General features: G+C 45.3%; 1 protein-coding gene across 2 annotated transcripts in view; it reads right to left on the reverse strand.

Annotated features, from left to right (window-relative positions):
• Positions 1-15,843: 15,843 nt before the first annotated feature.
• The window catches only part of ORC4 (origin recognition complex subunit 4), a 48,002-nt gene continuing 40,976 nt past the window's right edge, over positions 15,844-22,869 (reverse strand). For both annotated transcript variants that reach the window (XM_056536127.1, XM_056536128.1), the window contains exons 12-14: positions 22,500-22,595; positions 20,528-20,595; positions 15,844-16,074 (exon numbers count right to left, since the gene is read on the reverse strand). In XM_056536127.1, coding sequence (XP_056392102.1) covers positions 15,892-16,074; positions 20,528-20,595; positions 22,500-22,595 — 347 coding nt within the window. In that variant the 3' untranslated portion in view covers positions 15,844-15,891. The remainder of the gene's footprint in view (positions 16,075-20,527; positions 20,596-22,499; positions 22,596-22,869) is intronic.

Below are 22,869 nucleotides of genomic sequence, written 5' to 3' on the forward strand. Positions count from 1 at the left end.
ATATATATATAAATGTTTAAAAAAAGGCTTCTCATGGGCACCGCGCCCTCCAGTGGCTTAATGTTGTTCAGCACTGTTTGCTTCCCTGTGTTAGGCCCCCTCTAGTGGCCACACATGGTTATTACAGTTGCATCATTTTTTTCTATGGCCCTTCTCCTGCTCCTATTGCTTCTATGGTTTGGAGCCCTCAGACCCCCTGTTTGATTCTGTGGCCTGGGGTTGCCTGGCGCTTCATATTCCGATTCAAAGCTTGCTTTTATCACCCTATGCATTCACCCGATATGGCGGTATCTTCAGGTACAGTGCATCTCCCACAGCTCTTTACTATTTGTCAAACTATTAGGTTCTTGGTCCACTTGTTTGCGGCACTTAACCTTTGCACTGTACCATTTTGCCTACATAAGTGCGGTCTGTAGTCATGTGCTTCCTAGCCCCTGTTTTTCTGAGCGATGGTTTCAGGCCCTGGCCCGTTTTCCGCAGTAAACTGATTGGTCATTTTACTGGGTATGGGTTTTGACAGTGGTCCTGACTTAGGGATAGTCATCGGCTTGGCTCGCCATGTTTCCCTTATTCCTTGGGGAATTCCAGTAAACCTGACAGCACCTGTCTGTTTCCTTCACCACCGGTCACCAGTGCCAGGTCCGTTCTCCCCTCTACCTATGCGGGGTAACTGAACGGGGTGACATGGTGTGGGGGACAGAGTCTCTGCAGCATCCATGAGCTAGTCCAGTGTAAACTGGTGAGCGTGACAGCTGCAGTTCCGGCGCTCCACTGTGAGTGAGAGTAGACCGATGTACAATGGACTCTCTATGACTCCTAGGGAGTACGTGACGCCTGCCGCATCCGTGGCTCCAGTTCCTGTGCCCCACTATGTGTGAGTGGACCGATGTAGGATGGACGCTCTGCGATGCCCATGGACGGCGTGATGTCTACCGCATTTGCAGTTCCGGCACTCCACTGTGAGAGTTGCTGACATACAATGGACCCTCTACGGCTCCTAGGGAGTACGTGACGCTTGCCGCATCCATGGCTCCAGTTCCGGTACCCCACTATACGTGTGAGTGGACTGATGTAGTTTGGACCCTCTGTTATGTCCATGGACAGCACAATGTCTGTCACATCTGCACTGGCAGTTCCGGTTCCCCACTGCACGTGGGAGTTGCCAAAGGGGTGATCCTGCTTGTACTGAGCACTCTCTATAACGTCCCGGGGAGCGTGCGGTCTGCCACATTTGCAGCTGAGGTTCCGGTCCCCCACGACCTGTGAGTGGTGTCCCATGACTGTCCCGCCTGGTGCAATGTTCCACCTTCTCCAGCAGCAGTGACCACTTTATCGCTGCCATGTGGTTTTTGCCTAGTATAATACCCATGGTCCCTGTGTTCCCCAATGAAGGCTACGAGAAAGAGATTTTACGGTGAATACAAAAAAAAAATCTCCTTTCCTCTGGAATATTCCTTTTAAGACTCTGTTTCTAAGGATTATGGTCTGGAACTTACAGTATCAGGCCACAATCCTGCATATTCGACCACAGATCCATTTACCTGATGAGCTATACTTTTTCGCCATATAAGACGCACCCAATTTTAAAGGAGGAAAATCTAGAAAAAAAAAGATTCTGAACCAGATACAATGTAAAGTATAGGACAGTGGTCTTCAACCTGCAGACCTCCAGATGTTGCAAAACTACAACTGTCCGGGCATGCTGGAAGTTGTAGTTTTGCAAAGTCTGGAGGTCCGCTGGTTGAAGACCACTGGTATAGGAGGTAATACTCACATGTCCCCGCCGCTCCGGACCCGTCACCGCTGCCCTGGATGTCGCCCCCCCATCGCTGTCGCCGCCTGTCGCTCCGGAACGTTTCTGCTGCCCGGGATCCTCACTCTCTGTCGCCGCCATCACGTCGCTACACACACCGCTCCTATTGGATGACGGGACGGCACGCACGACGACGTGATGTCGACGAAGGAGAGCGCCGGCCATGCAGGGGATCCTGGCACGGAGCAGTCATTCGCCGATCAGACACCGAGGAGGCAGGTAAGGTCCCTCCCTGTGTCCTGTAAGCTGTTCGGGACACCGCAATTTTACCGCGGCGGTCCCGAACAGCCCGACTGAGCTGGGTTAGTTTCGCTTTTGCTTCAAACGCGTCAGTCAGCTTTGATCGCCGCGTCTGAAGGGTTAATACAGGGCATCACCGCGATCGGTGATGTCCTGTATTAGCCGCGGGTCCGGGCCATTGATGGCCACAGGGACCACCGCGATATGACAGGTTTTAATGTGTTTTTGCCCTTTAAGATGCACCAACTTTTCCCCCCCAGTTTTGGGGAAGAAAAAGTGCGTTTTATACTGCGAAAAATACAGTAGGATATTGCTCACCATAGAGATTTCTAGTTTGAAGAATTTAGGATGTATCAGGGTTCCTGGGTGCCTCCTCCGATCCGGCCTTGTAGGACAAATTGTAGACCATAAAGAAATGTGTGCAATAAAAATAAACTAGAAATGTTTGAAGAAATAACAGAACACACAAGATCTACATTGGTCAATGTGGCATCAATCGAGGTGATTTGTACGTATCTTCCAATTTCTTCCACATCTTATAACACTCATCTCTTTTACCCATCTGTCTGATAATATCAGTTCATATTGATCGTCTTTACAAACCAAATGGATTAGTTCTTGAATATGTGGAATTTCAGATGATTTCTAATACAGTGGTCCCTCAACATACGATGGTAATTCGTTCCAAATGACCCATCGTTTGTCGAATCCATCGTATGTTGAGGGATCCGTGCAGTGTAAAGTATAGGAAGTTATACTTACCTGTCCCCGTCGCTCCGGACCAGGTCCTCACCGCTCCCGCTGCTGTTCCAGGGGCTCCCGATGCTGTCCCGCTGCTCCGATGTCTTCTTCGTGATCCTCCGGTGTCTTCTGCATCTTCTCTGGTGTCCGGGCCTCGCTTTCTGGTGACGTTATTACGTTGCTGCGCCGGCGCGGTGTGCGTAGTGACGTAATAACGACGCCGGAAAGCGAGGCCCGGACCCCGGAGAAGATGCAGAAGACGCCGGAGGATCGCGAAGTGGACCCGGAGCTGCGGGAATAGGTAAGTGAACCTGCTGGGGCACATTACACTGCTATCCGACAGCAGCTTAAGCATTTTGCGCTGTCGAATAGCAGTTAATGTGATGGCCCCGACATATAAAAGCATCGTATGTCGATTTTATCATATGTCGGGGCCATCGTAGGTCGGGGGGTTACTGTACCTGGCTACTATGAGGCGTGAGGAGAGACATACACTGCTCAAAAATAAAGGGAACACTAAGATAACACATCCTAGATATGAATGAACTAATTGTATGAAATACTTCCGTCTTTACATAGTTGAATGCGCTGACAACAAAATCACAGAAAAATTATCAATGAAAATCAAGTTTATCAACCCATGGAGGTCTGGGGGGCCAATGACAAAAGTGGGGGGGCAATTTTAAAACGTATGTGTGTGTGTGTATATATATATATACATATATATTTATATATATATATATATATATATATACACACACACACACACACACTGTGCAGAACATGTTTAATTTAAAAAAATAAATCAGATTTTTGCAGACTCCCTCTGCAAACTGCACTCTCAGGTAGGTAAAGTAGCCGCACTGCTCGCTCCACTCATTCCCTCTGCAAACTGCTTTCTCAGGTAGATGATGTGTAGCCGTACTGTTCGCTCCACTGGCTCCCTCTGCAAATTGTAATCTCAGGTAGGTAAGGTCTAGCCGCACTGTCTGCATGCTCTGCTCCCCCTTTCTTGCCCAGGTCCCCCTTACTTGATCTGCTCTCAGCCCCCCCTTACTTGCTCAGCCCCCCCTTACTTTTTCAGCCCCCACCTTAATGCAGACCCAAGAATCAGACCCCACCTTAATACAGACCCCAGAATCAGACCCCACCATAATACAGACCCCAGAATCACTATATATGTAGATGACTGTGTCCCCGTAGCTGAATGTGAACTGTGCAGTGATTGGCTGTACACATAGATTCCATCAGCAGAACAGAGGGGTCAGGGATGGACAGAGGGGTCTACAACAAAGTTACACTTCTACCTAATAGTTGAGGCAGGAGAACTTTCATACCTCCAAATCTGTTCTTGCTGCAGGCTCTCTCACTCTCCTTGTGTCAGTGGTAGCTCTGCCAGGCAGCGGTCAGCGGAGCACACTGAAATGGCGAAGTTAAGCGTATGTACACAGTGACTCCACCAGCAGAATAGTGAGTACAGCTCTGGAGTATAATACAGGATATAACTCAGGATCAGTACAGGATAAGTAATGTAATGTATGTACACAGTGACTCCACCAGCAGAATAGTGAGTACAGCTCTGGAGTATAATACAGGATATAACTCAGGATCAGTAGAGGATAAGTAATGTAATGTATGTACACAGTGACTCCACCAGCAGAATAGTGAGTACAGCTCTGGAGTATAATACAGGATATAACTCCGGATCAGTACAGGATAAGTAATGTAATGTATGTACACAGTGACCTCACCAGCAGAATAGGGAGTACAGCTCTGGAGTATAATACAGGATATAACTCAGGATCAGTACAGGATAAGTAATGTAATGTATGTACACAGTGACTCCACCAGCAGAATAGTGAGTACAGCTCTGGAGTATAATACAGGATATAACTCAGGATCAGTAGAGGATAAGTAATGTAATGTATGTACACAGTGACTCCACCAGCAGAATAGTGAGTACAGCTCTGGAGTATAATACAGGATATAACTCAGGATCAGTACAGGATAAGTAATGTAATGTATGTACACAGTGACTCCACCAGCAGAATAGTGAGTACAGCTCTGGAGTATAATACAGGATATAACTCAGGATCAGTAGAGGATAAGTAATGTAATGTATGTACACAGTGACTCCACCAGCAGAATAGTGAGTACAGCTCTGGAGTATAATACAGGATATAACTCCGGATCAGTACAGGATAAGTAATGTAATGTATGTACACAGTGACCTCACCAGCAGAATAGGGAGTACAGCTCTGGGGTATAATACAGGATATAACTTAGGATCAGTACAGGATAAGTAATGTAATGTATGTACACCGTGACCTCACCAGCAGAATAGTGAGTGCAGCTCTGGAGTATAATATAGGATATAACTCAGGATCAGTACAGGATAAGTAATGTAATGTATGTATACAGTGACCCCACCAGCAGAATAGTGAGTACAGCTCTGGAGTATAATACAGGATATAACTCAGGATCAGTACAGCATCAGTAATGTAATGTATGTACACAGAGACCTCACCAGCAGAATAGTGAGTACAGCTCTGGAGTATAATACAGGATATAACTCAGGATCAGTACAGGATAAGTAATGTAATGTATGTACACAGTGACCTCACCAGCAGAATAGGGAGTACAGCTCTGGGGTGTAATACAGGATATAACTCAGGATCAGTACAGGATAAGTAATGTAATGCATGTACACAGTGACCTCACCAGCAGAATAGTGAGTACAGCTCTGGAGTATAATACAGGATAAGTAATGTAATGTAAGTACACAGTGACTAGAGATGAGCGAACTTACAGTAAATTCGATGTGTCACAAACTTCTCAGCTCGGCAGTTGATGACTTTTCCTGCATAAATTAGTTCAGCTTTCAGGTGCTCTGATGGGCTGGAAAAGATGGATACAGTCCTAGGAGACTCTTTCCTAGGAATGTATCCACCTTTTCCAGCCCACCGGAGCACCTGAAGGCTGAACTAATTTACGCAGGATAAGACATCAACTGCCGAGCTGAGAAGTTTGTGACGAATCAAATTTACTGTAAGTTCGCTCATCTCTAACAGTGACCTCACCAGCAGAATAGTGAGTGCAGCTGGAGTATTACAGGATATAACTCGGGATCCTGTCAAGCTAAGGGTTAAACTTGGTGAATCAAACCTTACTGACAAGAAAAGTGCTGCCAGGAAAGGGATGAATTCACCTCATAGCCACAACTACTTAGAGATCCCCTCCATACAGAAAGAAAGATAAGAAACCTGACTGTGATAACTTCCTCAGCGGTGGGCTCTGTCGGCTTTTCAGTGCTGACAAGGGAGAAGATGAATGGCCTCTCTCCCTCACTCTGCGCGGCAGACAACTTGCTAGCAATGGCAGCAGGTTCTTGAGTAATCAGGCAGGCAGAGGAGCTGCCCAGCACCAAGGCCCCTTTATCAACACACAGCATCACAGACTGGGAACGGCCCAGAGGAGACACACTAGCAGTGGTGAGGTGTTTACTTCTCTCTCCTCTCCTCTAGTGTGGGAGGGTAGAGGACGCAGGAGACGTGCCGGTGTGAGGTGAGATTACCGAACCCATCTGCATGGCTTCGGAAATCTCACCTCACACCGGCCTGCTCACAGTGATGCGGCCAGCCCTTATGGCCGTATCACCCTACCATGCATAACTTTTACAAGTGAATGTCGGCAGCCCCCCGCATGCCATGAGTGTGGCACGAGTGCCCTGGGTTGCCGATCCCTTACTTCGTTTATTTTAAATGGGGGGGGGGGGGGGCACAAGGGGGGGAATGGCCCCCTCTGCCCCCCCCCCCCCCCCCCCTAGTGACACTGGTGTGGCCTCCACGTGCCCGTATGACCTCCCTACAATGCCTGGGCATGCTCCTGATGAGGAGGAGGATGGTCTCCTGAGGGATGTCCTCCCAGACCTGGACTAAAGCATCCGCCAACTCCTGGACAGTCTGTGGTGCAACGTGGTGTTGGTGGATGGAGCGAGACATGATGTCCCAGATGTGCTCAATCGGATTCAGGTCTGGGGAACGGGCGGGCCAGTCCATAGCATCAATGCCTTCCTCTTGCAGGAACTGCTGACACACTCCAACCACATGAGGTCTAGCATTGTCTTGTATTAGAAGGAACCCAGGGCTAACCGTACCAGCATATGGTCTCACAAGGGGTCTGAGGATCTCATTTCTGTACCCAATGGCAGTCAGGCTACCTCTGGCAAGCACATGGAGGGCTGTGTGACACCCACAAAGAAATGCCCCCCTACAACATTACTGACCCACCACCAAACCGGGCATGCTGGAGGATGTTGCAAGCAGCAGAACGTTCTCCACGGCGTCTCCAGACTCACGTCTGTCACATGTGCTCAGTGTGAACCTGCTTACATCTGTGAAGAGCACAGGGCACCAGTGGTGAATTTGCCAATCTTGGTGTTCTCTAGCAAATGCCAAACATCCTGCACGGTGTTGGGCTGTAAGCACAACCCCCACCTGTGGACGTCGGGCCCTCATACCACCCTCATGGAGTCTGTTTCTGACCATTTGAGTGGACACATGCACATTTGTGGCCTGCTGGAGGTCATTTTGCAGGGCTCTGGCAGTGCTCCTCCTTGCACAAAGGCGGAGGTGGCGGTCCTGCTGCTGGTCGTTGCCCTCCTACAGCCTTCTCCATGTCTCCTGATGTATTGGCCTGTCTCCTGGTAGCGCGTCCATGCTCTGGACACTACGCTGATAGACACAGCAAACCTTCTTGCCACAGCTCGCATTGATGTGCCATCCTGGATGAGCTGCACTACCTGAGCCACTTGTGTGGGTTGTAGACTCCGTCTCATGCTACCACTAGAGTGAAAGCATCGCCAGCATTCAAAAGTGACCAAAACAACAGCCAGGAAGCATAGGAACTGAGAAGTGGCCTGTGGTCACCACCTGCAGAACCACTTATTTATTGGGAGTGTCTTGCTAATTGCCTATAATTTCCACCTGTTGTCTGTTCCATGTGAAATTGATTGTCAATCAGTGTTGCTTCCTGAGTGGACAGTGTGATTTCACAGAAGTGTCATTGACTTGGAGTTACATTGTGTTGTTTAAGTGTTCACTTTATTTTTTTGAGCAGTGTATGTGGCAAATAAGAATCAGTACTTCCTTAGGAAGATCATCAATACCCAAAAGTAAAATAAATAAAAAAGCCGGACTTACGTTCGTACACTGAGGAGCTATTTTACCAGTCATTCGAGTTATCTCAGAAATAAAAGTTAGAATTTTGGGACACGAGAAGAATGTGTGTTTCAAGGAACCTTTTTTTCTCCACAATTCCCCATCTGTGGGGACATAGGGGGAAAAATTAATGAGAGTTTTTTTTTTTGTTTTTTTTTTTTAAAGAACCATCTATTTAGAATCTTACATTGGTGTTCACAGAAATTGGCGCCAGTCGTGGATTATTTTTAATAATTTGTAATGTTTTTTGCCAGGTAGGTTCTGGGATAGAAATACCTAGATCGTCTTCCCATCTTTGTATGCCCAAGTTTTTTGTTAACCACATCACATTGTTGAAATACGAGTAAAATGGTTTAATACCTTTATTTTTTATCTCTAGTAGGATTATTTAACCAATCAGCAAAGCATTGCGGTAGAATGACCCGGGTTTCCTTGAATTTTAGTAGATGTTTTTTGTTTTTTTTAATAGATTATAAAATAGTTTATCCGAGGTTTGAAGATTGTATTTAAAGGGGTACTCTGTTGCTCAGCGTTTGGAACAAAATGTTCCGAAAGCTGGAGCCGGCAGCTCGTGACGTCATAGCCCCCTCAATGCAAGTCTATGGGAGGGGCGTGACATCATGAGGGGGCGGGGCTATGATGTCACGAGCTCCCGGCTCCACCATTTGGAACAGTTTGTTCCAAACGCTAAGCAGCGGAGTACCCCATCTTTATCACGAAATAAATCCTCTATATATGTCAGCCCTTTCGTTCCCCAATGATCTATGTGTAGCCTAGGAATAACAATTTTCAGAGAAATTATAGGAATTGCAATCATGGTGGTACCGATACTTGTCAATTTGTGGAGTGTGCTGTTTTTATGTTTCGTGTTGGTATTAATTACATAGAATTCAATGCTTGCGAGCGTGAGATGTTTAGCACGAGATCTCCCCAATTTGTAAACCCTGTAAAGAGGGATTCTAATTTTACCCAAGTTTTCCTATGTTTTAAAGGTTCCAACCATTCTCGTGTTTGCTTCAAAACTATAGAGTTAAGCCTTGAAGTTTGGGAGGCCCATACCCCCCCTGTGATTAAATGATTTTTGTAGACTCACCAAGGCTATGCTTGGTTTGGAATTTCCCCAGATAAAGGAGGTCATTTGTTTTGTGAGATTATTGTATTTTTTGCTCCATAAGACGCACTTTTTCTCCCCCAAAAGTGTGAAGGAAATGTCTGGAGCGAATGTGTGTGTCGAAGGCTGCAGAGGGGAGGCTGCTAAGCTTACCTGCTCCTGGGTCTGTACAGCGAAGTGCTCCGCTGCCCCGTTCTCTGATTCATGCCGCTGCCCCGTTCTGCCATCCCCTTTACTGCCGCTGTCCCGTTCTCCTGTACGCATAATGGAGTCTCCTCCCCTGCACCCAGCGTAACGCTACGGAGGAAGCAGAGTGATGTGTGTGTCACATGCTCCTCCATAGACTCCATTATACGGACAGGAGAACAGGGCAGCGGTAGTGATAAGTACCGGTAAGCAACTACAAGGGGGGTCCTGCTGGCCACGAGAGGGGGTTTGGTTCAGAATATTTTTTCTTTCTTGTTCTCCTCCTCTAAAACCTAGGTGCGTCTTATGGTCAGGTGCGTCTTATGGAGCAAAAAATACGGTATGTAGTGGGCTGTTTGGAATATTTACAGGCAGCGGATGTCCGAGCATTCTGAGAGTTGTAGTTTTGCAACAACTGAAGGCACCCTGGTTGGGAAGCACTGCTTTAGATTTTCAGCAGCAGTTCAGTGCTTAGTGTAACCCTTTCCTTGCTTCTTTCATTTCTGCTTCTGTAGTACTTTACAAACCTAATGCATCAGTAGCACCATTTCCCTCCAAATGTCTGTAGTACAGGGTGGGCCATTTCTATGGATACACCTTAATAAAATGGGAATGGTTGGTGATAGTAACTTCCTGTTCGTGGCACATTAGTATATGTGAGGGAGGAAACTTTTCAAGATGGGTGGTGACCATGGCGGCCATTTTGAAGTCGGACATTTTGAATCCAACTTTTGTTTTTTCAATAGGAAGAGGGTCATGTGACACATAAAACTTACTGGGAATTTCACAAGGAAAACAATGATGTGCTTGATTTTAACGTAACTTTATTCTTTCATGAGTTATTTACAAGTTTCTGACCACTTCAATGTGTTCAATGTGCTGCCCATTGTGTTGGATTGTCAAAGCAACCCTCTTCTCTATATACTACTATATACTACTATATACACCGCAGGAGAAATGCTAGCACAGGCTTCCAGTATCCGTATACACTGCTATATACTACTATATACACCACAGGAGAAATGCTAGCACAGGCTTCCAGTATCCGTATACACTGCTATATACTACTATATACACCGCAGGAGAAATGCTAGCACAGGCTTCCAGTATCCGTATACACTGCTATATACTACTATATACACCGCAGGAGAAATGCTAGCACAGGCTTCCAGTATCCGTAGTTTCAGGTGCTGCACATCTCGTATCTTCACAGAATAGACAATTGCCTTCAGATGACCCCAAAGATAAAAGTCTAAGGGGGTCAGATCGGGAGACCTTGGGGGCCATTCCACTGGCCCACGATGACCAATCCACTTTCCAGGAAACTGTTCATCTAGGAATGCTCGGACCTGACACCCATAATGTGGTGGTCACCATCTTGCTGGAAAAACTCAGGGAACGTGCAGCTTCAGGGCATAAAGAGGGAAACACATCATCATGTAGCAATTTCCCATATCCAGTGGCCTTGAGGTTTCCATTGATGAAGAATGGCCCCACTATCTTTGTACCCCATATACCACACCATACCATCAATGTTTGTGTTCCAATAGTCTTGGAGGGATCTACCCAATGTGGGTTAGTGTCAGACCAATAGCGGTGGTTTTGTTTGTTTACTTCACCATTCACATAAAAGTTTCCTCATCACTGAACAAAATCTTCTGCATAAACTGAGGGTCCTGTTCCAATTTTTGTTTTGCCCATTCTGCAGCACCTGAAACTACAGATACTAGAAGCCTGTGCTAGCATTTCTCCTGCGGTGTATATAGTAGTATATAGCAGTGTATACAGATACTGGAAGCCTGTGCTAGCATTTCTCCTGCGGTGTATATAGTAGTATATAGCAGTGTATACGGATACTGGAAGCCTGTGCTAGAATTTCTCCTGCGGTGTATATAGTAGTATATGGCAGTGTATACGGATACTGGAAGCCTGTGCTAGCATTTCTCCTGCGGTGTATATAGTAGTATATAGCAGTGTATACGGATACTGGAAGCCTGTGCTAGCATTTCTCCTGCGGTGTATATAGTAGTATATAGCAGTGTATATGGATACTGGAAGCCTGTGCTAGCATTTCTCCTGCGGTGTATATAGTAGTATATAGCAGTGTATACGGCTACTGGAAGTCTGTGCTAGCATTTCTCCTGCGGTGTATATAGTAGTATATAGCAGTGTATACGGATACTGGAATCCTGTGCTAGCATTTCTCCTGCGGTGTATATAGTAGTATATAGTAGTATATAGCAGTGTATACGGATACTGGAAGCCTGTGCTAGCATTTCTCCTGCGGTGTATATAGTAGTATATAGCAGTGTATACGGCTACTGGAAGCCTGTGCTAGCATTTCTCCTGCGGTGTATATAGTAGTATATACAGATACTGGAAGCCTGTGCTAGCATTACTCCTGCGGTGTATATAGTAGTATATACGGATACTGGAAGCCTGTGCTAGCATTTCTCCTGCGGTGTATATAGTAGTATATAGCAGTGTATACGGATACTGGAAGCCTGTGCTAGCATTTCTCCTGCAGTGTATATAGTAGTATATAGCAGTGTATACGGATACTGGAAGCCTGTGCTAGCATTTCTCCTGCGGTGTATATAGTAGTATATAGCAGTGTATACGGATACTGGAAGCCTGTGCTAGCATTTCTCCTGCAGTGTATATAGTAGTATATACGGATACTGGAAGCCTGTGCTAGCATTTCTCCTGCGGTGTATATAGTAGTATATACGGATACTGGAAGCCTGTGCTAGCATTTCTCCTGCGGTGTATATAGTAGTATATAGCAGTGTATACGGATACTGGAAGCCTGTGTTAGCATTTCTCCTGCGGTGTATATAGTAGTATATAGCAGTGTATACGGATACTGGAAGCCTGTGCTAGCATTTCTCCTGCGGTGTATATAGTAGTATATAGCAGTGTATACGGATACTGGAAGCCTGTGCTAGCATTTCTCCTGCGGTGTATATAGCAGTATATAGAGAAGAGGGTTGCATTGACAATCCAACACAATGGGCAGCACATTGAACACATTTTATAAGTGGTCAGAAACTTGTAAATAACTCATGAAAGAATAAAGTTACATTAAAACCAAGCACATCACTGTTTTTCTTGTGAAATTCCCAATAGGTTTGATGTGTCACATGACCCTCTTCCTATTGGAAAAACTAAAGTTGGATTCAAAATGTCCGACTTCAAAATGGCCGCCATGGTCACCACCCATCTTGAAAAGTTTCCCCCCTCACACATACTAATGTGCCACAAACAGGAAGTTACTATCACCAACCATTCCCATTGTATTAAGGTGTATCCATATAAATGGCCCACCCTGTACTTTACAAACCTAATGCATCAGTAGCACCGTTTCCCTCCAAATGCTAACACTATATAAATCATCAGCTAAGGATGTTCATTCCAGTACACTTTCTCCACCGCTATATTATGTGCTTTGATGGCCCAGAGAAAGGAAAGTTAGTCCATGTAATGTAAGGGTATGTTCAGACACGCGGATTTACAGCGGATTTTACGCTGCAGATCCGCTGGTGAAGGCCCCACTCTATGCTGTCTTTACATGTGCCTCCTCGTAGTGACAATACGCCGCTACCAGCAGACACACGGCAATGTGCGAGTCGCAGTATACTCGCACATGGCGGGAGCTCTCTGCCTAGCTCAGAGCAGGGAGAGCGGCCGCGATGTGCGAGTACGCCGTGCACATTACTGCACTGTGTCTGCTGGTAGCGGCGTATTGCTGCTACCAACAGGCACATGTAAAGCCAGTATAGAGCGGGACCTTCACCAGCGGATCCGCAGCTAAATACGCTGCGAAAATCCGCACATGTGAACGTACCCTAATACTATTAAACAGCACAGTCCTGGTCCTGCCCCTAAAATGGACAGAATAAGAAAGAGCGCAACATCATGGAGGGAGCACGGAAATCACTGACAGGACGCCGCTGCCGGAGCAGCGGAGGAGGCAACTAGTTTCGCGGGTAAAACCGCTTTGTCTGGCCTCCGGCCAGACAAAGCGGTTTTACCCGCGAAACTAGTTGCCTCCTCCTCCGCTGCTCCTGCAGCAGCGTCCTCTGTCCGTCCCCACCCCTGGCCCTGTCCTTCTTCATATTTGATGCTCCAATAAAGGATTATTGGAACATAGGTGAGTGCTGAAGCTTTCTTTCTACAGACCTGCAAAATTCATTTTATACCCATTTGCCCAGGGCATATGTCATGTACTTCCCCCACATTTATCAAAGAAGTGCACATTCTTCATCAATAGCAAAGGAGCTTAAATGTAGACGAGTTTCTAAGGCTGCGTTCACATCACGATTGGGGGCATACAGCAAATTAATCCAACGGGAGAATGTGGAAAACGGCTGTAGCCGTATCCCCGCCGTACCACATGCATTGTAATGAGGAGCCAGCTAGTGACTGCCATCGGCTTATTTTTGGACCATGTCTGTTCTTGTTGCTGGACTGAAACCGCAGCAGACCATGGAAACAAAAATGTACATTGTAATAAGGAGTCACTAGCTGATTAAGGCTCATTGAAATGAATAGGGTACAGGGATGATACGGCAGCAGACGGATTCCTAATTCTTCCACCGGATTTGGCTGCCGTATGCCCCAATCATGATTTGAATGCAGCCCACGTGTTGTTCGGGCTGGTGTGCGATTGTCCACAAGTTATGCAACAATTTTAAAAAGTCACAGTTAAAGGGGTATTCCGGCCTTAGACATCTTATCCCCTATCCAAAGGATAGGGGATAAGATGTCTAATTGCAGGGGTCCCGCTGTCCCCAGCACAGTGCATTCTGTGCCGGGTGCTGCTCCCAAGACCAACACGTGACGCCACGCCATGCCAGCTCCATTTATGTTTATGGAAGGGGAGGCGTGGCATGAATGGAGGGGCAGAGTCGTCTCAGAAGCAGTGCCCGGCCCAGAAAGGGTGTCCTAACGGCAGGCCTCCCACGATCAGATATCCTTTGGATACCCCTTTAAGAAATCAGGGACCACTGGAAAAAGCCATCCATGATACACTACAATTAAGTTGTATTGTTGACAATGCCTAAAATAAATTATTTGTGCAAAAATTGTGTTTTCTTCCCCCCCCCCCTCCTAAAAAAAAAAAAAAAAAGGGGTGAAACCAATGATAAATCTCCCTTCCCACCCATAGAGCAGAGAAAGCTCTGCTGCTAGTAACCAGTGACACTTCTTTCCAGGTAGCGTGTGTGGCTGGAACCACAAGGATCAGGTTGGGTTGTATTTTTTTTTACTACAAAGCAAACTGATCATGTGGTTCCACCCTAAAGGTTTGGCGCACTTACTATTCAGCTAAATACAGAATGATGGGATACGCTGCTAGGCAGGTGTATGAATATGGACGTATAATGTAACATTCTTTTAGGCAGGATATACTACACCAATAAATATACTTAAAGGGGGGTACTCCGCTGCTCAGCATTTGGCACAAATGTCACGCCTCCTCCCATAGACTTGCATTGGGGGGGGGGGGGGGCTATGACATCACGAGCTCCCGGCGGCTTCAGCATTCAGAACAGTTTGTTCCAAACACTGAGCAGCAGAGTACCCCTTTTAAGCACACCTGTTATAAAAAGTTATATGTTGCTCAGTACCTCATTCTGATCATGTACATATAACTTTTATGTGTCTAGCTTCTGTATTTCTTTTATAATCATCTTATATCAGATCACACTGAATTTCCATCTTCTCTCAGGCAGGGGGCGTGTCCCTCTCCTGCCCTCACTGTACATGACTGAACTTCCTCCCTCACTGTGTGTCACTGAGCTGTCAGCCAATCACTGCACTCTGCTCTGTAACCCTTTCCTCTCTGGTTTTATGCTGCACATGTTACAAACAGATGAAGGATTACTGGAGTTTTCCTGCTGTTCTCCTTATACACTATGTAGTAAAGCTAAATGACAAGCAATATGGCATGTATGTTATCCAGCTTTCCCAAGCTTACTACTGGGGTGACACACTAACAAACCTGTAAAACCTCCTCCTCATGTAATCTCCTTACTACCGGGGTGACACACTGTAACAAACCTCCTCCACCTCCTTACTACAGGGGTACATGTTGCTGTATGAGGGTGTAGATGCTGTCACACTTGCTCCTTCTCCTCTATGCTGTGGACAGAGCTGTGCACTGAATCCTTCTCTCAGTCGAGCTGCAGAGGGGGTGTGGCCTCCTCTCAGCCAATCACAGCAGCTCACACGCTGCCTGCTCTCTGTTTGTTCGGATATCTTCACACACACAGCCCCCCCCCCCCCCCCTCACTTCCCGTATTCTGACAGAGACGCTGCTGTTGTTACCGTCGGAAAGACCATAGTAACAGGTGTGGGACATTTTATCAGAGTCCTGTTCATAAATAAAAAGTAGTGATCCGATTGGTTGCTATGGGCAACTCAGCAACTTTTCCTCTGGACAGGTTTCGATAAATCTTCCCCCTCGAGATAAATGGCGGATTCCTTTGTAATTTCACTCAGAAAATAATTCCAAGAGACAAAGAAGCAGATATGGAGAACTTTATATATATAAAAAAAATAACATTACAAAAATGTGTTCAGCTCAGAGAGGACATTGCCCACTGTCGTACGTCTGTGGGACAATTGGGGTATTTCTGAAGGGCTTCCGATATTTGGCTGTTGTCCAGAAGTAACCTCATGAGTCTGTATTCCTTCTGTGTGCGGACGGACAGACCTTCCATTGGTTTGATCAGCTCCAATTGGTACAGATGTTCAAAGGCCTGAGAATATACGGGGACGTTTATCATCGTTTATCATCATGGTAAGAGAGTTCTGTAGGCATTTTATTCTTGCTTTTGGTTTTGCTTGTGTGACATATTTATTATACTATCACAGGGGGGTTGATAAATTGGGCTCACATAAGCAAAAACAATAAATCACTTTGAATACAATTTATTTATCAAACATAAGCAAAAAATATTAAATGACTTCAGAACACCCCTCCTCTCCTCTGACTTTTCTGAAATCGCAGTTGTGAAAAAAAATTTGGGATGTATTTTTTTTAATCCCTTTTAGACACAGGTTTTTTTTTTTTTATTATAATTGCACTTACCGTATATACTCGAGTATAAGCCGACCCGAATATAAGCCGAGGCCCCTAATTTTACCCCAAAAACCCAGGAAACGTTATTGACTCGACTATAAGCCTAAGGTGGGAAATACATCATTTCCCCCCCCCCCCCATGTCATCATTTCCCCCCCGTCATCAACACCCCCTTCCTATTCACCGCCTGTCAATCCCTTCATTGGTTGTCTTCAACCTGCGGACCTCCAGATGTTGCAAAACTCCCAGCCGTCGGCTATCCGGGCATGCTGGGAGTCTTAGTTTTGAAACATCTGGAGGTCCGCAGGTTGAAGACCACTGCGGCCTTTGTCATCATCCAGACCCCCCTTTAGTTTTCTACTCACCTCCCCTCGGTGGGAAGGAAGGCTGAGCTGGTCCGGGCGATCTGTGCTGCAGGGACCGTCCGGTGGGGAGGGTTAGTCGTTCCGGGCTTTCCATCTGCACCGGGAGGCACTCTTCTCCGCTCCGGGCCGGCCCCGGACTAGCAACGTTGCCTTGATGACGACGCACAGGGACGTTCATGCGCAGGGACATCGCGGACGTCTGTTGCACACAGACGGTGAAGATGGACAGCCCGGAACGACTAACCCTCCCCACCGGACAGTCCCTGCAGCATAGATGGCCCGGGACCAGCTCACCCTTCCTTCCCACCGAGGGGAGGTGAGTAGAAAACTAATGGGGGGTCTGGATGATGACGAAGGCCGCAGTGGTCATCAACCTGCGGACCTCCAGATGTTGCAAAACTACAACTCCCAGCATGCCCGGACAGCCACTGGCTGTCCGGGCATGCTGGGAGTTGTGGTTTTGCAACATCTGGAGGTCCGCTGATTGAAGACCACTGAGAAGGAATTAACTTGAGTATAAGCCGAGGGGGGCATTTTCAGCACGAAAAATCGTGCTGAAAAACTCTGCTTATACTCGAGTATATAAGGTATGTTTTTTTTTTTTTTGTTTTTTTTTTCACCCTCTAAAAATAATAACGCTTTCAATTTTCCACCTTACATATAAAGCCTTGTTTTTTGCACCAATTTTACTTTGTAAGGACATTGATAATTTCCCCCACAAGATCTACGGCGAAACAAAAATATTTGTGGGACAAAATTAGGGGGAAAAAAACGCCATTTTGTAACTTTTAGGACCTTCCGTTTCTAGCCAGTGCATTTTTCTGTAAAAATGACACATTCTATGTATTCTGTAGGTCCACACAATTGAAATAATATCCAACTAGGCTTCTTTCACACTGACTTTGTGACACGGCAATGTGACATCCAACAGATACCTCTGTCCATTTTAAGGAGGTGTCAGCAGAGAGCACTGTTAGACAGAGTGGAAATTCAAAAAGAAAAGAACGTCCTGTGGAGCATACAGCAGCTGATAAGTACTGGTAGGATTAAGATTTTTAAATAGAAGTAAGTAACAAATCTGTATAACTTTCTGGCACCAGTTGATATAAAAAATAAATAAATAAAAAATAAAAATAATAAAAATAAAAAATGGTTTTCCAGGGGAGTACCCCTATACCTTTGGTAGATCCTTCAGCACTACCTTGGATTCTGCTCTTCCACGTGAAGCCTGTTCTATTTATTACATTGCAGGCCCAATTTAAAGGGGTACTCCACTGGAAAACATTTTTTTAATCAACTGGTGCCAGAAAATTAAACAGATTTGTAAATTACTTCTATTAAAAAAATCAATCCTTCCAATGCTTAGCTGCTGTATGCTCCAGAGGAATCTGTGTAGTTCTTTCCAGTCTGACCACAGTGCTCTCTGCTGACACCTCTGTCCATGTCAGGAACTGTCCAGAGTAGGATAGGTTTGCTATAGGGATTTGCTCCTACTCTGGACAGTTCCTGACATGGACAGAGGTGTCAGCAGAGAGCACTGTGGTCAGACTGGAAATAACTACACAGCTTACTCTGGAGCATACAGCAGCTGATAAATAATGGAAGGATTAAGATTTTTTTTTTTAAATAGAAGTAATTTACTAATCTGTTTATCTTTCTGGCACCAGTTGATTTAAAACAAAAAAAATGTTTTTCCAGCTGAGTACCCTTTAATAGGTAATTCTGTGCAATAGTATTAGCAATTTCATGTAGATTTTAGGATTAAAATATTTTTAAGTTTTAGCAAATGACAATTCTCATTTAAGGTGTACCTGTCAAAAAGATTGATGGGTCCTAGAAACGTGCCAAAAGTTTCTATTAGTAGGGGGTCCAAGTGTTCGGACCCCAACTGATCACAAGAACAAGTGGGGAGATTAGTGTGATAACATGTGCTTCTCTCCTTACCCTAGGTCAATATTAGCAAGACGGACCCATAGACTTGCATTACGAGACCATCACAGTCATGTGACACAAAGCCAGGAGAGCGCACTCTAAGCGCTCACTCTGGTTCTCATGATCGCCCAGTGTCAATCCCCGACCAATCAAAACATTTTATACGTCACAATGGCATAACAATTTTTTTTAATAATGACATTGCCCATTTTAATATTAATTACATTTGGTGGGACACTTCAAACATATGCTCTGAATATTATGTGAACAGAGCCTTACAAGTGTATGTTCATAGAACTGCATATGCTGCAGACTTGATAAAATCTACAGTGTACATAGTACGTGTCATTACTGTGCTGTGCTCCTATAGTTCTGAATGGGCACCACTCCACAGGCTACTACATTATACTAGTGCAAGAGGATGGTGGAGTAACACTAATAGCAACCAATAAAAACATCTTTCTAATGTACTTTGTTTAAAAAAAAAAAAAAAAAAATATTAAGTTTTCTATGTTTAATTTGTGTTTAAAAAAGCTGCCTACTTGTCCAGAGCACATTTCCCCCCATCTTTTGCACAGACTTTGGACTCCTGCTGGCCTGGCAGAAGTCCAAAAACAGGAAATGCTGAGGGGTGGGTGTGCAGCCTTATCCAATCATAGCTCATCTCACACACTAAACTGCTCTGGGCTGTGTGTAGCAGAGTGAGGGAGGAAGTTCTCCCCTGTATGGCTTCAGATGATGTCACGCCTGCTGGGGAATGCCCCTTCCCAGTCTGTGAATGTGACTAAGACTGAGCAGAAAATACAAAGCAATATCAAGGTAGAAAAATAATAAAAATAAAGGCAGGGGGTGGTTTATCATGATGGGGCAGTGAACTGGGAGGATAATAAAATTTAACAAGGTCATGAGAGGTACTCTAAGTTTCAGAAGTCTTATGGAAAACTAAAGTAGTAGTTTGGTAGCAATTTACTCCATTGCAGTGTTACAAATATCAGTTGCCTCATTACCCAACTGCTAATATAACAATAACACAATTTGGTAGATTTATAGAAAACACAATATTGTATCCAGAGTGCAAAATGATGGGATGTGAGTGGAGGCTGGATCTGGGAAAGCGGGTGGCATTGCACTATGTGCCCTGGCTGGCCGGCGCAAATTTCAAATACCCCACCAAGAGCCCTGAATGGCTGGCACTGACTGGCCATTCACGGCTCTTGGTGGGGGAATATGAATATCAAGTGCAGAGTATTACTATACATCACATGCCGCCCGCTCCCCTGGTTTATAAGTTATGATCGCAGCGGGTCTCAAAAGCGATACCCAATGTGATCCCTGTACTACTAGCCCCCAACATGGAACAAATTCTGTTCCATGATGGGAGTGGTAGTACAAGCGCTAAAGCAGTCACCACAGCTGCCTGCAGACTCCAGCAGCTGGGGGAACTACTATTCATCATGGAAACAAGTCCTTTCCATGTTGGAAGTTGTAGTACCCCGGACTGCGGGAGGCTGTGTCGAATGGCTTTTAAAATTAAACAAAACTGTGTTGCGAAATTGTGAATGTAGCCTAACAGAGAACATACTAGAGAGAAACAATGATGCAGTTCACATAATGTCCAGCAGAGGGCAGCCGTGCGTCGATCACAATGTAGTACTGTGGTACATATAAGATGTAACAGATATGATGTCCTGCAGACGTTGCAAAACTACAACTTTGGCTGTCCAGGCATGCTGGGAGGTTTAATTTTGCAATAGCTGGAGGGCTGCAGTTTGGAGACCACTGGCTAACCTAATAATAAATATCCTAATCCTAACCTAATGATAAATATCTCACCTTCAGGACAACAGATTTTTCAAAATTATAGACAGAATGAGCTTTCCTTTGTACAAATTTCTGAAATTCTGCAGGAAGAAAAAAAGTTAATTACTAAATGTTATAAATTTACATATTCATAAACAATAGGCGCTACATAATGTTTGCTCTCCCTTGTGTACCTGTTTTATTGTTGCAAGTCCTGTGACATTCTGATAGAGGTCTACATCAGGGGGGAGATTTATCAAAACCTGCCCAGAGGAAAAGTTACCCAGTTGCCCACAGCAACCAATCAAATCGCTTCTTTCATTTTTAACCAGGCCTGTGCAAAATGAAAGAAGCAATCTGATTGGTTGCTATAGGCAACTTTCCCTTTGCACAGGTTTTGATAAATCTCCCCCCAGGAGTCTAAAAGGTCTGCAACATAGGCCTTTCCTTTACATGCCGAGCTGCAATGTAAATTCTTTTTTTCCCTTAGTCCTACAGCAGAACTGTAATGACTTAAAGGGGTTGTTCTGTGAATAATGGGATAAGATGGTTTTCACTGGAGACCCGAAATGGGACCCCGGCTCTCAGTGAGGATCACATGCGGTAGACGGCAGCACTTGCTCAATTCATTTTGTCGGGAGAGTTGAAGAAACCAGAGTAAAGCAATCGGGCATCTCCAGCACCACCATAGAAATGAACAGTGTGTCCGTCAACCGCATGTGCTCCTCACCGAGGGCCTGGGTCTTGTTCCGGAGATCCACTGGTCGGACCCCCCACGATCAGCTACTTATCCCCTATCATATAGATAGTTTTCACCGGACAACCCATTTAATGTAAACTCTCTTTCCTTTACATCCTGCAGTAGCAGATACACTGCTCAAAAAAAATAAAGGGAACAATTAAACCACTGGCACCCTGTGCTCTTCACAGATGAAAGCAGGTTCACACTGAGCACATGTGACAGACGTTAGAGAGTCTGGAGACGCCGTGGAGAACGTTCTGCTGCCTGCAACATCCTCCAGCATGACCGGTTTGATGGTGGGTCAGTAATGGTGTGGGGTGGCATTTCTTTGCCCTCTATGTGCTTGCCAGAGGTAGCCTGACTGCCATTAGGTACTGAGATGAGATACTCAGACTTCTTGTGAGACCATATGCTGGTGCGGTTGGCCCTGGGTTCCTCACAACGCAAGACCTCATGTGGCTGGAGTGTGTCAGCAGTTCCTGCAAGAGGAAGGCATTGATGCTATGGACTGGCCCGCCCGTTGCCCAGACCTGAATCCGATTGAGCACATCTGGGACATCATGTCTCGCTCCATCCACCAACGCCACGTTGCACCACAGACTGTCCAGGAGTTGGCGGATGCTTTAGTCCAGCTCTGGCAGGACATCCCTCAGGAGACCATCCACCACCTCATCAGGAGCATGCCCAGGCATTGTAGGGAGGTCACACGGGCACGTGGAGGCCACACACACTACTGAGCCTCATTGTGACTTGTTTTAAGGACATTACATAAAGTTGGATCAGCCTGTAGTGTGGTTTTCCACTTTGATTTTGAGTGTGACTCCATATCCAGACCTCCATGGGTTGATAAATTTGATTTCCATTGATAATTTTTGGGTGACTTTGTTGTCAGCACATTCAGCTATGTAAAGACGAAAGTATTTCATACGATTAGTTCATTCATATCTAGGATGTGTTATCTTCGTGCTCCCTTTATTTTTTTTGAGCAGTGTATATTGATGCTGCTGCAGGACTAAAGGAAAGAGTTTATGGAGAGCAAAAATACTTTTACAAGAATACGTCACCCATAGAGCCCCCTTTACAGAAAACAAGGGCCCTATGGATATATCCAGCATGTGTGTCAGGAGTAAAAAAATAAAATACTAAAAAAGAACTAGACATTAAGATTTACTCCGCCCTTTTAATAGCAAAGTAGTGGATAGAAAAAACTCTGGAGAATTGGTAGGGCCAAATAATATAAGAGGATTTAATAGCAGCTCTTACCATTGTGAACCATCTGGAAATTGAAGGGCTCCCCACTATAAATGTCTTGTAGGTGTTTCATGGCTATTACCAGACACATCTCCAGAACAGACAGGCCTAAGAACAGAAGAAACAGGTGTATGATCCAGAATCATTCATCTGTAGTGATAAGCATACTGATAAAGATAGACAAATATTAACAAAGACACTGGAATCAGGAGTTTGCTACTAATATTACTTAAAGGGGTACTCTAGTGGAAAAAAATCTTTTCAAATCAATTAGTGCCGGGAAGTTATACAGATTTGTAAATTACTTCTATTTAAAAATCTTAATCCTTCCAGTACTTAGCTGCTGTAAGCTCCAGAGGAAGTTGTGTAGTTCTTTCCAGTC

Source organism: Hyla sarda, chromosome 8 (genome assembly GCF_029499605.1).
Source record: "Hyla sarda isolate aHylSar1 chromosome 8, aHylSar1.hap1, whole genome shotgun sequence".
Classification (NCBI taxonomy): domain Eukaryota; kingdom Metazoa; phylum Chordata; class Amphibia; order Anura; family Hylidae; genus Hyla; species Hyla sarda.